This window comes from Alligator sinensis, unplaced genomic scaffold (genome assembly GCF_000455745.1).
Source record: "Alligator sinensis unplaced genomic scaffold, ASM45574v1 scaffold1451_1, whole genome shotgun sequence".
NCBI lineage: Eukaryota > Metazoa > Chordata > Crocodylia > Alligatoridae > Alligator > Alligator sinensis.
This window is the reverse complement of record NW_005842351.1, coordinates 421,765-438,269: the sequence shown is the minus strand read 5'-3', so window position 1 is coordinate 438,269 and position 16,505 is coordinate 421,765. Positions and strand designations below refer to the sequence as shown.

Sequence of the window (16,505 nt, the reverse complement as noted above, 5' to 3'; positions counted from 1 at the left end):
CTTTTTCTTGCTGTCATCACAACATGCTTAGCAGAAAAAAAAATGCACAGGAGCAACGGTAGCATATGAAGTTTTATTTATTGTCACCAGGTTTAGAATTTTTAGGAAATCTGATATTTACCATAAAAAGGAAAGATTTATGATTATTAACTATATTAATATACAGTGTATCTTGCCATGTACCTCTGCCCTGGTTTTGTTTTTCTAACATGCCGGTATTCCAGCATCTTACAAGGTAGACATTGCAGTTTTTTCGGGACACTGGCCAAAATTGTTGCCTACCCCTGAATAAGAACCTTCTTTGTTATGATGTAGTAGTTTTAAAACTGTTTTAGCTGAAAAGAAATGTACACAATTTTAGAACCTTATTCAATTTTGGAATAAGAATGATCACTGTTTTTAAATGTTGTGGTCTTTTGAACTATGTGGACGGTGCTTCTAGTTTTTGTGCTTAAAAGACTACAAGGTAGAATAGTGTCATCTCTATGGATGGTTCATTTAAATACTAAGAGCATGAAGTGCCTGAACATGGATTTGGGAGCTAGATCTTAAAATGCTAGCTTAACTACACTTGTGGTGTCTTTCCTACTTTACTAGCTAAATAGCCAATAAAGCTGAAATGTAATACAGCCTTGGTTTGTCTATAATAGCCTGCCTGTAACATCAACGACTTGTATATAACTATACATAGAAAATTCTTCATGTAGTTATTGCTTTTGGCATTTTCTGGTGTAGTAAAAGTAGGTGGATTCAGACAGAATCAATAGATAACTGGTTGTATATGGTTCCTTTGATCCACACATGAAGCCCTGAATACTAGCATGCAGTTCAGGTTGATAACCCAAGGATGTGACTGAGATACTAATGTGATGCTCCTGGTCACAAGGTCAGACACGGATGTCTCATCTCCCAGAAGTTGAGTGTTTAGTTTTAAACTTTTCCTTTTAGGATGTATAAGTAAAACAGCCATTTTAATGAAGATACAATTTTCTTGGGAAGCCTTGTTTATCTCAGTGGTTTACATAATTATTCTGAGGATATAGTTTGCTGGGGTGGTTCTTAGGCTACTTCTGCACTAAAGATCAAACTAAAGTTTTAGTAGTATGCTTGGAAAATGCTAATTGCAGTTCTAATCTGTCAGAATGGAGCAGTCTTAACAGGAAACTACAACTAAATATTTTTCTGTCCTTTTGCCTCCCTTGAAATAACCAGGATAACATGAATTTAAGGTTAAATTCAAAATACAGTAAGAGATAGTGTAAGAGTGATTTTTGTACCTGTGATGGTCCAGAAATTATGCAAGAAGCAAGGATTTCTTAGGATGATACCTTTTTAAAAAATAATTTTTATTGGACCAGCTGTGTAGAGAGAGAGAGTTTAGACAGGGCTTCAAATACAAGACATTGCCATCTTGAATCAACTGTTTCTTTTTTAGCAAGTGAAACACTGACCTTTTCCAGTAATGTCACTTAAATGCAAACACATTATTCAGCTGATGTACAAGGTCTGTTCAAAAAGTATCAAGACTGACATGTATTTGTGGTACAAAGTATTGGGCGGGGGATGTGGCTTTGAACATGTTTGGGCATGTTGGGACTCCTCTGGACAGGTTTGCAGCTCCTGGTGTTTCCCGTTTTCTGCGGCCAGCAGTTGAAGTAAGATCATTTGTGTGTTGCATCCCCTTTCGTTATGTTAGAGTGCCCAGAACAACGCATGTGCGTTAAATTTTGCTTGAAAATCGGGAAAATGGCTAATGAAACGTTTGCATTACTTAAAATAGCATTTGATGATGACATTGAGCCATGCAAGAGTTTTTGAATAGTATTGTTGATTCAAAAAAGGACTGTCAATGGTCGAAAGTGAAGAGCATTCCAGACACCCTTCAGCATGATGCAAGTGTGGCAGCAGTTCACAGTTTGGTTCAAAATGATAAGTGATTGACTGTCCGAAAGATAGCAGAAGAAGTTGGAATTTCTGTTGGTTCATGTCATTCAATTCTAACCAGCAATTTGGAAATGAAACAACCAGAAAAACTACCAGAAAAGTGGGTATCTGACTCTTGGATGCTTCACCGTGACAACACGCCTGCCAAATCAGCACAGCGTGTGAAGCAATTTTTAGCCAAATTTTAGCCAAACACCGTATCCCACTGGTGCCATAGCTTCCATATTCACCTGATATGGTCCCATGCAACTTTTTATCTTCCCTCAACTAAAAAAAAACGTTCAAAGGAAGATTTTATGATATGGAAACCATAAAACAAAATGCAACTGAGCAGCTTTTAGCAGTTCCACAAATTGGTTATTAGAGGTGCTTCCAACAATGGGAGAAACGTTGGGAGAAAGTGTGTAGCTGCAGAAGAAGCATACTTCAAAGGAAATTAAGCTGAAACTCCTGTAAATAAAATATTTTCTTTCCTACAGCATCAGTCTCAATACTTTTTGAACAGACTTTGTATACTAGCTACCAATTGTATATCCAAATAATGTTTTTTTTCTGAAATCACTTAAGTACTTTAATTCCATTTTCAAAGACAGCCTGAGTCTTTTTCAAAGTCTGGGGGGACTTAATCACCTTAATGACTTGAAGGCACTCTGAAGATCTGAAAGTCACAGCATTCCTGAACCAAAAGTAAAAGTGTCTGTATTCATTTGAATTGTTGACACTTCCTCAAATATCTAGATCTCAGTCTGTTATCACCTCTAAAGTACATATATTATACTTGAGAAAAAAAAACTGTATAGATGAAATGTTCTAAAGCTAATTCACCATGGATGATGTGGATAAACAGACATTGGTTCAGTTATATTAGTAATTAATCTTAGCTAAATGTCATATTTTTGTACGAGGGTGGTCTGTAGTTTGAGGCTATGAAGGTATGGAACCTGGAAGACCAAATATGGTATACTGTTTGATATGCAGCATGGTACCAAGAGTTGGAGAGGCAGTCTAGTATAGTTGTACATCCTGCTCTGAAAAATGGGTGAATAATCAAGGCGCAGATTTTTTTTTGCAAGTTACATAGCCTGTAGGTGTCTTCCAGTGTTTTTATCCTGACATAGCTCCTATATAGGAGGTGCAGCTTTTTTCAGGCAAAAACCTATTTTGACAGGTTAAGCCATGCCCTCCCCTTCCCCCCTCCCCCTCCAGCTATACAGGGGTCAAAGGATGCTCTTAGATGGCATCTGCATGTTCCTACTCCTGGTATAGCTTGCTGCTTAGGAGTGACTTTTGTACTCTCGATATAGTCATCCTGGTAAAACTTTGTAGCATAGACCTTTTTTTCCTGTAGTTGCATGATTATCTTTTACATGGGTTCATTTTTTGTGTATGCTACAGACATCTTAATCATACAATCTTAATGTTAGGGTAGTTTTCCCTCCCCCGCCCCCCAGCTGTGCTGGTCCAAGATAATGCAAGCAGCAGTTTTTTGGTGATATCTTTTACTAGGACATCTGTGTAGTTGTGAGGTGTTAGACAAGCCTTTGGGCACATAGTGCTGCACTTTTCCGAAAAGCTTGTCTAACATATTTTCCAACAATACAGTTTGCCAAGTAACTTTCTGCTCATTAAACTTTGTAGTGTTGGGGTGGTTGTATAGGGAGTTGTTCTCTTTAAATGCTCTGTTAAGGTTTTCAGTTTTAAATGTTGAAGCCTGCTTAAGGGCTGCTAACTTTTCATTTGTTGACCATGTCAGACTTTAATGTAAATAGTACAGATGAGTTGTAAGAGTTGTTCTCAGTCTTCATTAATTTACAGCACCCTGCAGGCACAGTACTTAAGTTTTACTGACTTGCCGCTCCTCAACCTTTATGAAAGGAGAACCAAAGACTCATCACTTGCCAAAACACTTGAATGGTATTTTGTTTTAAGTACTGAATTCTAAAGTTAAACACTTTACAATGTAATGCTTTTTTCTCCTTGCTAACATCAATTTTCTTTTGCTCTCTCAAATACGCTTGGTTTTAATTGCTTTGTCCTGATCAGAAATTTGCATACCAAAGTTGGCTTCAAAGTAAATCTCTACTGGTAAGTTATAAATCAGTAATGGGGATTGGGAGGGGAAACTAGTTTATACAGTCATCTAGTGAAAATCCATTAGATGCACAATTGTATTTAAATGGTTATTAGCACAATATTTACTATGAAACTCCACCTGAGAAATGAAGACACATACAGCAAGCCTTAATTTGCAGTTTTAAAACATGAATATATGATTATGCATGATATTGCAGGCAGTGCAACAGTCTGGTGCACATGTGCCTCTGCAGTGATAATTACTAACTCATAACTTCTTTTAGAAGCCACAGAAGAAGTTTCTTTGGACAGTCCAGAAAGAGAACCAATCCTTTCACCAGAACCTACTCCTGCAATCACTCCAGTAACGCCCACCACACTAGTAGCATCCAGAATGGAGTCAAAAAGTATAGCAGCCCCTGTGATTTTTGATAGATCCAGGGAAGAGGTACTGAATTAACCACATTTTAACTTTTTTTGTAAAACTCTGAATTGTACTTATGGAATATTGGGTGGTGATAGGGCATGTGGCAGTCTTCACTTTTATTTGAGTATTCATCTCTCATTCTACCTACAGTATACTTTCTCTTTCTAATGAGATCTCAGCAGTCCCAGTAGTTTATAGAAATCAGTTTAACTCCCATCTGAACAGTAAAAATATTAGTATTCTGTTTTAAAGTATTACTGAGTGTTGTGCCAGACAGCGAACAGATTCCATAATCCTGCATCTTAAGTTTAAAAATGCTGGAGGAAACCAGGAAGACTTCATCAGTGTTGCTTTGCTGTAATCAAAGACCTGCTTAGGTCATGTTGGTATCAGGCAAGTGGAATATCACCTGTAAATTTCCAAGTATTAGTCTTGTGACTGGCTTCAGATGCAAGTAAATTATGGTACTCGTATTAGAAAAGTAAAAGGTAGTGTGGCTACTGTGCTAATCTATATATACATTTATGCACATTTTGATATCTAGCTGCCTATCTAATGCAAATGAGAAAATAGAAGTCAGTGTTTGCCAGCTGAAATTGTACCTTTTATGTGCTCTGCCTGTCTTTAAAGTCGGGCAGTGTGTAGTGCAATATGTCTTCATTTTATGGTTGTGACAAAGTTAGGTTATCAAAGGTAGTTGGGTAGGAGAGTTTTTTTGTGTGTTTTAAGAATTTGGTACTTCAAGAATAACCAGAATGCTAAAGAGAAATCTTAAATAGAATTTAAGTTTGTGTAGGTTGAACCTTGTATTTCACCTCTAGTATTTACTGTTTAAAGTAAAACTGCCGTTTAAAATTTGGCGGGGGGTACGCGCATTTTTTTTTCTTGTTTCTTAAAGTGACAGTCCTGCCCTCCCACAACAAGAAACTTTGAGCTTTTCCTTGTATTTCTGGGATTTTTGTTTTGCTAGTGATTGATTTTTTTTTTCCCTTGTTTTGTTAGTGATTGATTTCCCTTTCGTGCTAGTCTGTTTCCTTCTCTAGGGCTAATGACAGAAATTACACATAAACCAGTATACGTGATCAGAAACCAGTTCAAATCAGTAACACAACAGAAGTTCAGTGCACATAAACCACTTTCAAAGTGGCTGAAACTGGTTTAAGAAGAACCTGGCTAGAAGTAGTATTAGACTTAACTGATTTAAGTTAAAACAGTTTATTGACCTTCTGTCCCAGATCCCCTCCAGATTCAAGTTGGCTCAGTCACCCAGCTTCCCAGGATGCTTTTGCACCTCCCCTGCAAACCCCCCTCGCAGAGTAGGTGGGTTAACCTTGGCCCAACCTGTTTGTTCCAGCCAGTCAGAGAGGCATACTCTAGCGCTCCCCAGCTTCGGGCCTGGGCCACTGCAGGCATGTGGTGGTAGTTCCAGAATCAAAAGTGAATGTCTGTTCAGTTGCTTATTGGTTCAATCTATGCATCTTAGATTAACCTGTGAAGATTGAATCGATTGTGCCTTGGGCTTTTTAACTGTGTCTGCTTAGCCTAGGAGGATCTAACTTTAGTAGACACAGCGCTTGGTTCTTAAACGGTTCTTGTTGGTTGGGGCCTAGTGAAGACCTGTCTTGTGACTACTTTCCGTCATGACAAAAAGGGAAGTGTATATGTTTTTTAAAGTTTTGAATTAACTGGAGTTTGTATCCTTTTGCTATGTGAAAGCTGTGGGGAAGGACTTAAGACAATAATTTCTGCAAAGTTGTCCCATTAAAGTTGGAAAGTGTGCCTTTTGGGGTTGTGCTTTTCTAGCTACTGACTCCCTCCTCTCCTACTTAAATATTACTGAAAATTACTTTTGTTGTTGAAAATTCACTTTATATATAACAGTATATAATGTTCTTTTCTCCAGATTGAAGAGGAAGCAAATGGAGATGTATTTGATATAGAAATAAATGTCTCGGACCCAGAGAAAGTTGGTGAGTTGATATCATGGACTTAAAGAAATCTGAGACACTTTCAGCATTGCTATCTCCTTGTTAGCTGAAGAACTTGGGGTTTATATATTACCATTCATGATGCAGTCAGCCTGCTCTTGTAAGAATTAAATGGGTTGCATTTGTAATGAGAGAGGTAGATAACATTCGAACTTAACTCCATATTTAAATAGTTCAGAAGATCTATTTTAGGATAAGTATCTTTAACTGTGTGTCTTCTTACAGGGGATGGCATGAATGCCTACATGGCATACAGAGTAACAACAAAGGTAACTCTTTGAAAATATCTGTTACATTACTGTAGGTAATCACGTATTTGTTGTTGTATCTACTTATACAGCCTAACTTCTTTCTTTTTTTTTTAGACAGCTCTACCTATGTTTAACAAAAATGAATTCTCTGTTAAAAGAAGATTCAGTGACTTCCTTGGTTTGCACAGCAAATTAGCAACAAAGTATATGCACGTTGGTTACATTGTGCCTCCAGCTCCAGAGAAAAGTATTGTAGGTAAGTATAGCTTTATATAAGGCTGATCATTTGAGGTTTTGTCTAGGTATCGTTTGTCATGAAATGCTGACTACTGGCTTCTAAAACACTCTTCAAGTATTGCAACATGTATGTTCTTTAATATAAATAGTTTCCAGCTTATATTAATGTATTCTGTGTAGAACATGGTCAGTTTTGATCTGGTGATTCAAAACTTAATATATGCATGTTGGGCAGCGGGGAGGGTTGCTTTTTTTTAAAAAATGCAATCTTGCTGCAGGCAGGGATTGGGTAAGATAAGAACTTTAACTGAAGCTCATCCTATTGGAAATTAGTTCAGTTAGAATCAAATCCTTGGCATGGTTCACTTGTGTCCCCAATGGCTTCTGGTTTCCAGCTGTACAGGCTTAATGAGGGCTCTGATTTAGTAGAGTTTGTTCTTCCTGCTTCACAAATACTGAAGGCTGTGCAGGTAAGTAAAGCTTCTTGCTGTGAGATTGGAAAAACGGTTATCTTGGAGTTGTATGGTGGTAACTGATGCAAGGAGGGAAAGAAACCAGCTTCTCCTGTATGTAATTTGATATTTGTCTAAAAGGTTGTTGTTGCCTTTTACTTGAATCATTAGATTAGTAACTCATACTATACATGTGTACAGGGAGTAGACATCTTATGGGAGAATACCAATTTCATACTCATTTTACAGGCTTGAACTGTGTTTTTAACTATATGAAAACGGTCTGAAACAACAGTGACTAATACTGTGCAGTATTCCAGATGAGCTTCTCAGCTGTGCTGTGCTGATAGTACAGTCCCTTGTGATTTTTGTCCCTCTGCTAATATAACCTGATTTTTTACTACTTTTAACTGGAGTTGGATAATAGATTGGCTTGTTTCTTCTCTTTCAGTATGTCTTGCACAATAATCACTTCCCAACTTAATGGTCTATGGCTTCCTTTTAGTTGCATACACTGCAATAGAATACACTTTAATAGGTGCTGGATGATAGCCAGGAAATAGATTCTGTGCAGTATATTCCAATAACTAAACAATGCATAATTAGGACAAGTTACTAGATATAGCAAATATTTACATGGCTTGAAGTAATCAAATCCATTCATTGCCCACAAGTGTAAAATGCCCATCCAAGTTCCTCGTTAAGGCAGTTGGTATTCTGCTGCCACTTAAACTGCTAGATTTAATGCTTACCTGCTATTAAGCTTTACAGAGCATGGAAATGGTGACTTTTTTAGCTGATTTTTTTTTTTGTGAATTTGTCACCCTACCTACCTGTGATAGAGGCCATAAACACACATTCACCTGTGGCACTACCAAAATGAAGCACTGTGGGGGCATATACACATTTGCAACCCTCTGGCTAGAGTTCTGCATGTGCACCTCAAGTGCATTCATCAGTCAGTGGGCAGTCGGGAGCTGCTCCTTTGCTATCCCCACCCCCAGGGAGCCTGTCAGTGAGCTCAGATTGACAGTATACCCTCTCCCCCCGCTGGGGAAGGGATCTGGTCATCAGTGATCAACTGGCAGCTGCTAAAAAGTGGCAGCTGTCAAAAGACAGCCTGCTGTCACCGGTGGGGGTGGCAGGTGGTAAGCTCTATTGTGGAGGCTGTATATTTGGCTTTATTTGGCTCAGTAGGAGAAAGATGCCTACTTGTTGGGACCAGCCCTGGCTGTTTTTGACAGCTGCTGTTGCTGCACCACTAGGTCCCAATCCCAGTGCTGGGGCAGTGGCCGTCAAAAACCACTCTGCTACTTGTGGAGGTGGTAGGAGTCAGGAAACCTGCTTGCTTTGCCCTTGCCAACCCTACAGGTGTTGAGGAAGCTGTTTAAGAAAGTGTGTTCTGTGGCAGCTTGCTGTGGCTGGGTCAGCTGTCAGGGAGCCGGCCATTCTTCTGCCCTTCCTTTTCTGGATGGAGAAGGTTGGGGGGGTTGCACAGAGGAGGGAGAGCAGAGCACTAGAATGCTGGAGGTCTGAGACCCCCTGCCCTACATGTACTGGCACATGTAGCACCTTCCCAGTTACAAAATGTGCTATAGAGAAGTTCCTATTTAAAATGGGAACGTTTTTGTAGTATTACAGATCGCACAGGTGTATATATGCTCTGTTTGTAGAGCTACAAATAGAATGTGTGTGCATGGCCCAGGTAGTCTTAGTAAATGCTCACCTTGCTCTTCTCTCATCTTTTGATGGATACAAAAAGATACTGTGCTCTGGCCTACTTGTGCATTTGCCGTTCGCCCTATTCGCTTGGCTTGTATTCGTCTAGGCAGCAGCTCCTATCATACACTTCAACTTTTTTTTTTTACTTACTTTCTTTTACTTTGGAAAAAAAAGTGTGCTAATAAATATCCATTTTGACTCTGGAATAGATTTAAGTATGACATACCATCTAGTTGTGGTGCCTAGGCAGTGCTGTTCTCAGGATACACATAGCATGGTATATTTTTAATCTGAACCAGAAATCGTGTAGCTGCTTGAGTGTGGTACTGTGGGCGTGAATAACGGAGTGTGCGCGCTCCAGGAATCCAGATGGCAGAACAAGATGGCACAGAGGCCCATGATCAGACTACGTCCCCTACTCCCCCAGCTGCAGACACTGCCAGCAGGTTCTGGCTGGTCCAGGAGGGTGTGCATGTGTGTGTAGCCCTCAACAGCTTGCCAAAACTCATTAAGTGTCCCTCCAGCCCAAATAATTGTCCACCCCTGTTCTGCTTCCTGCTGCCAGCCCTGCGGGCAGCATAGCCCTAGCCACTCCGAAGTTGGACTGCCTTGCTCCATAGCATAGGTGTTTTATTTAACAGAATTTTTTTTTCTTAGTTGCTTCCTGAACACAGTGCTGATCCACAGATTTTCACAATAAGCATAGTGCCATCAATGGGGTTTCTTAAACATTCAGATACTCTGCACACACTAACATGTGCAACCCGGATTTAATGTTAGTGGCAAATAAAAGGAATTTCTACCTTGGTCCAGTTCTGCTTATGGGCGTATTCCTGGGGAAATGAGTCTGTTCCTTAGTAACCTCAAGTTGCCAGTGATGGAATCAAAATTGTATTGATGAGAGTATATTCAAACACTTGTTCTTTGAACAAAAGGTATCTTTGAGCCTTTAGAAAATTTCAAATTTACCTTCTAAAATGTAAAGTATTTCAGAGTCTGAATAACGGAAAGTTGATCTGGGAGAAAAAATATATACCAAATATATTATATTAATATTGACGTGACATATTGTCTCTTGTTTATAGGTAACTCGTTAAGTAGCCAGAATGAAAGTTGGAATGAACTCATAAAAGTATGAGTTTATTGAATGACTACCGAACTTACAGCTGTAGCTTCTGTCATTTGCAGTGTATGAAATGGCAGCCAGATCATTTGTTTGTTGACTGTCGATCCTTCTGGATCATGATGTATGCATGAGAGGTCACCCAGACCTTTGATGCATATGCCTAAGCAGGAGTTTTGAAGGAGTGAAGGCTGTCCAGACCTCCCACCCCTACCTTTAGGCCTCTGAGACAGAATCCAAAGGCCAGGTGGAGTCCAGAGCTGTAGTGCCTCTGTGGCTGGATTTGTATAAGCATCAAGGAATTGATCCCAGGTCTCCTGGGAGACAAGGAGTCTACCACTGAACCACAGGGGACTCTGCCAGACTGTTGTAGCACAGATGCATATATGGAAAAAATGTAGCGCAAATGTATTAAAGGAAAAAATATTATATTTTGAACTTAATAAACATATTCAACACCTTTGTCAGCAATATGCTTTTTTTTCACAAACTTATATTTAACTTTGAAGCTTCAGGAAAATAACATCCACAACACCTTTGATTTACCCCCTGTATAATATGGTGGTAGGCAAACGCATCCAATTGATTTAAGAACTATGAGGATATGTATGTAGTATGTAGTTAATAGTTTATAGCTTTACTAGAACAATACAATAGAAGTAACAGTAAAATTATATATAACAAAATAATTCATGGTTATTGGTAAAAGCATACAGTGAAATTACATATTCTATTTTAAACAGAAGTAAAAATGAACATAATATGTGATGATACAAAACTAGGTAAAATGAAGTAACATAAAATAGAATAAAATAAGGATTTTTTTTCCTTGCCTTTACTTTGCAGTAGTAGTGCAAATACATCTGTGAGGTATAGGATGAGCTGTACATTGTTAGTGAGTAGCTAAATTTATTTTTTCTTAGTTAGCCCAGTACTTAAAATTTTCCATTTAATGGAGAGATCCATTTTCTTCATTTATTCAAAGAATGAGCAAGATCACAAATCGTGAGTTGGGCCATCTATCTCCCTTTGCAAGAATATATCCTGTCCAGATATGGGGTCCAACATCACTTGCCCATGTTGACTGCAAATCCTGTTACAGTAAATTGCAGTCTTGTAATGGCCTCTTGTTTGTGGCTTTGTCCTGCAGATGGTTTCTAGGCCAAAAGTTTGCTTTCTTTTATCTCAAAAAAGGGGAATCTTGAGAATCACACTACTTGCATGTTTGTCTGCATGCTGGTGTCTTCCTTAAGTGTACATCTTGTTTTAAATATGGGGAAATATTGGGTCAGTAATGGTCAGACTATTTCATGGGCCAGTTGTCTGGAGAAGAATATAAATATTGTTTAGCCATCCAAATAAGAGTTTACTTGGAGCAGAAGAAGCTTTTAAAATGCACTTAGGGTATCTGATAAGGGTTCAAGCTGTAATTTTATCCAATAATTTAGAGTCCTTAATGTGAGCACTCCAGCTCAATTAAGTAGCCCTGTTTCAGATCACATAAGCCCTTCCATTTTAGGGTTTGGTAAGAGATAAAAGCCACCTTAAAGTAGTTGAACTTTTTTTCTGTCTTGGAATGAACCATGAAGTCAGTACCGTACAAAAAATGGACGCTTCCTTACATTTATAGACCTTTAGTGCTGCCAGTACCAGCCTACTAGTAGTCTTTCAAAAAATAAAAATTTCACCCAAGGCTTGTTTTGCTTCAATGCTTACATTTTTGTGTTTATGTTGATTTCTTCATAATACACAGTTAATATGATGCTATTTTCTTCAAAGGCATGACCAAGGTAAAGGTAGGCAAGGAAGATTCTTCATCTACAGAATTTGTAGAAAAAAGAAGAGCTGCACTAGAAAGGTAATGTATTTATCTAGATCTGATTCTGCCTCCCACACCTGTTTATACAGAACTCATGAAGTGTATAACAAGAGCCTCCAGAACTCATGAAGTGTATAACAAGAGCCTCATACAGCAGCCTAAGTGTCTGCTGTATCAGGCCCAAATAATCTGTGTTTTGTTTCCATTTTAAACATGGTCAGTTTGGGGGGTTTTTTCTTTGTTCAGTTTCTGCTGACAAAATCAATTAAAACTTGGTACTAAATGGACTGTCTTCATAATGATTTTTAATTTTTCATAAGTAAGTTTTAACTATATTCTTTCCTATTGCACTTTGCAAACTCTGCTTAGTCAGAGGAGAGAGTGTTTTTAGCGACCCATTACTCTGACTAATCTATGCTCACAAACTACTATACTTTGAGGTAGTGCAAGTTTAAGGAAAGATTTTAAATGTAAGTAAGAAATTTATATTCTCATTTAAATAATCAAATGATTTTACCTGCTAATGGTAGACTAAGATTTTTTTAAGAATTAGTTACCTTGAGACCTTTTCAATGAAAGCGAGTAAACTTCTGGAAATTTTGAGTGAAAATGTCTTACCAGTGACATTCAAAAGACCTCTTAACTGAAATTTAATACTGAACTCCATCGTTAATTAACCAACACCGGTCTTAAAGCAGTATGTAGGTTTTCTGGGTGCTAAATCAGTTCTGGTTTTCTGCTTTGAACTAGAACTTCTTCATGTTGCCTAATAATTTTGATACTGTAGCCTAACTTTTTTGATACTGTAGCCTAAATACATCATACAAAGTAAGGTGTATTTGCCACGTAAATCGATGAAGATTACATATATTTTTAACAAAACAACACTTTGAACAGCTGTGTAGAAAGCTTGGGGTTTATAAAATAACATTTTAAAGTCTACTAGTTCGTAAAGAGAGAGAGTTAGTTAGCCATGTTGGCCTGAAATCGGGCAGAAGGCAGGGCAGGATAGCACCTTTGAAAACTAATTATTTCAGAAAAGTATAGCTTTTGTAGATGACTAGCCTACTTCCTGGGACAATAAATATAAAATGCATAAAATCAGGTTACTGTCAAATAAGCATAAGGCTTCTTCTTGCCTTATCACTTGGAGGAAGATTTTTATAGAGGCTGTTCAAGATTTGCCAAGAAGTCACTGCTGTTTAAGAGCTGCTTTTTGACTTCTTTGTCTTCTAAAGTAGCGAACTAGAACTCCATTTTAGAAACTAGTAAGCATCATCATCTTGAATAATAGCTTTTATTTAGTACCTTTTTTTTAAAGTCGATATGGAGATCAAGACTTATATTTCTTTCAGTCATCGTAAGAAGTCTATGAAAAGCATACTTGCTCATTAGGCTATTAGATGAAAGGAGAAAATTGAAAAAATCCAGGAATTTTTTTGGGTTTATATTCAAAACATAAAAACAGAGATGAAATTGGGGTAAAAGGAAGAAAAGGGGGGAAATCAGTATAAATCGGGGAAATCAGGAGGGAGGGAGGGAGTAAGGCTGGGACTAAGGAAAGTGCAGGGGGAAGTGTGCAGTGCAGCCCATCAGCTGCTCCCAACGCTGCAGCAGAGAGCAAAGCTGGGGGAGCTGTCAGTGGGTGCGGGGCAGCGTGGCTCTTGCTGCTATGCACCCTCCCCCCTGGGGACTGGGGGGCTGTGCTGGGCTCTTCCTGAGGGGTGTGTGCCCCCAGATCTGCGTGCAGGATGGGAGCAGGCTGCTGCCCACCCTGAGCATTAGCAAAAGCCCAGTGCCACTGCTGGCAACAGGCTGCAGAGAGCAGGACCAAGCTCTCGCACTAGTCCCCGTGTCGTCATCATCGTCGTGTCCCCGTCCCCACCCCACGCCTAGCGGCACTTGCAGCTCCCAGTGCCCAGAGCAGGGCCAGAGCCACCAGGGTGCAGCTCAGACCTGCCTGCCCTGGAAGCAATTCCCGCGGCCTGTCCCGCCCTGCCCAGGGTCAGAGCCAGGAGCCTCGCACCCCCAGGCAGCGGCTCCAGCCACCCTCCCCTGGCCCCCACACAGCTGCCGCCACCACCCCCTGCTCTGCATGCAGCTGCTGCCACCCCCTACCCATGACTGGCCAGAAACTTGTGCCTCAGATAACCAGCACAGTGGTACTTTTAGCTTACTAGCACCACCCATTTTTTCAGTTCACATCCCCATTAATCGGCATGAGTGGGGAATGGGCCATTCCCTACTTGTGCCAGTTAACAGGGATTTGAACTGAAAAACAGGTGTAAATCAGTAAAAAACGAATGAGTTCAATAAAAAATTAGGGAATTTATCAGTGAAAATCGGTAAAAACTGAGAATGCAGAACACTATTCATTCCGATGGTCTGCTGGTTTATATCCTTTCTAAAGGAACAAATTGTCTGTGAATTCATTTGGCCAAGCTGCATGGTGACATCAAGTATTCTGCTGTTGGCTTTGAAGCATTGAAGAATGATTCAAGATCTGGGGTGTCCAATCAATCAGTTTTTGCCGAGTTTAAAAATCAGGAACATTTCTATATTATGTCATGGTAGGGGGAGAGGTGTGTGCAGGAGAAGCAATTATAGTTGAAATCTCTTAGTTGTGAACTTTTTTCAAGTATCCCAAGTGAGACTCCAAAGATGGTGTTTTCTAGAACTGTGTGAGTTGAGTTTATAAGCAGGGATCCTGGCTTTCTCTCTTTAAAAACACCAAATTCTCTGATTAAAAACCCCCCAAATCTGAGTTTTTCCATGATTAAAATTAAATGCCGCTATATAGCAATCAGTTGAACCCAAGGTTTTATTGATTATATTTACAATTTTTAAGTGATTTGGAAGCCTGCAAGGGGAAACCCACTGTTTTCTGCATTTTTCTCCTTTTAAAGGAGAAAATCTTCATTTTTCCATGTCAAACAGGGAAAACCCAGATCCCTGCTTATAAGCTAAAAATTCTTGGTTCATTCATAAGTATGATGGACTAAATCAAGTAATTACATCCCCAGGTTCATGTTGAAGAGGTTTTGCTAGGCTTCTGCATCGTGACAAACAGAATAACCCTCCTCCCCTCTTGCATGCTACTGGCTGCTTTTATTTGTGTGGGGTTTGGTTTTGTTTTTTTAACTTTTTCTGAAGCATTGTGCACCAACCACAACTAAGACTAGCTTTTGATTGAACCATGCTTGTTTCCTTGTTACTGGAACTAGGAAACTTCTGGCTAGAAGATTGACTGCTACACTTGGACTTGTAAAGCAGTTTTTTCCACTAAGTCAGGTTGGACCACACTGCATAGTGTGGGTTTTTTCTACTATCCTTCAAGCTTGTATTAACCAGGAGCATTCTGTTTGATATTGGAGGTAACTTAAACCTATACCTTGCTACACTATCCAGATGCCTATGATGTTTCTTGCCATCCTTTCTGGATTTTTTTTTGGGGGGAGAGCATATTTAATACTGACTTAATATGAATCTATAATAACATTAATGAAACTTGATGCTTGACTCCAGATGCTTTCAGTTTAGTTGGTCAAGTTTATGTAGCAGCTCTAGCAGCTGGGTGAATGATTCCTCCAAAGCATTGTAACTTATGCCTCTTGGATATAAATAGAACAATGAAATTGCAGCATATTCATTAAATTAACAAAGCTTTTAGTCTTGAAGTAACTGGATAGTAACTATCCCAAAAATAAAGGGATAGTGGATCAGCTCAGCATTCCCAGAAACCCCGTAAATCAGGGTGTCCAACCTTTTTGAATGTGGGGCTGGATCACGAACTTTTTAATCACCTGGTGGGCCGGCGAGCCATGTTCAAAGACCTCACAGGAAGTGACATGACATCAGGAAGTGATGTCATGTGACCTTTGACACCAATGAAGTTGCAGGAAGTGGCAATGAAATGGGTCTAAATAACCAGTTCAAAACTCTCCCTCTATAGCATCCACCTCTGCCACTGTTCAGGACCGGATACTGAGCTAGATGGACCATGGGGCTGACCAAGCACAGCACCTTTTATGCTCTTATGTTCTTTGGCTGAGCTTCCAAACTATGGCTGAGATTTGCAAAAAGGGGTAGATAGGCATGTTACAAAGTTGTCATAAAAGATTTGGAGCCCTCTAAATCCCATTAATTTTAATGGAAGTTGGCCTTTTGACTCAGCTTTGAAAATCTCAGTCCAATGTGCCAACCAAATAAGTCAAAATATATTTTGCATTTCTATGCAGTGCATCTATGTGGAGCTCTCCAAGCATTTTACAAACATGAAATGAACCTCAGGATGAGCCCAGCCGGAGCAGCAGGGCTCAGCTGCACTTTCCCCCTACCTGCGCTGGTCAGTCGCGAACAGCATACGGCTCTGCTGCCACTTCTTCTGGCTGGTGCTGACCCAGGCAGGTCTGTCCCATCTGGAACAGCACGCAGCTGAAGCTGGGTTCCCACGTGCTACTGGGGGTGGG

At 39.6% G+C, this 16,505-nt stretch overlaps 1 protein-coding gene across 1 annotated transcript in view; it reads left to right on the top strand.

The window, feature by feature from the left end:
- Positions 1-16,505, top strand: part of SNX2 (sorting nexin 2) — a 36,229-nt gene that overhangs the window by 6,597 nt on the left and 13,127 nt on the right. Inside the window, exons 2-6 of the mRNA XM_025210481.1 lie at positions 4,302-4,465; positions 6,348-6,414; positions 6,658-6,701; positions 6,798-6,939; positions 11,997-12,075. Coding sequence (XP_025066266.1) covers positions 4,412-4,465; positions 6,348-6,414; positions 6,658-6,701; positions 6,798-6,939; positions 11,997-12,075 — 386 coding nt within the window. The 5' untranslated portion in view covers positions 4,302-4,411. The remainder of the gene's footprint in view (positions 1-4,301; positions 4,466-6,347; positions 6,415-6,657; positions 6,702-6,797; positions 6,940-11,996; positions 12,076-16,505) is intronic.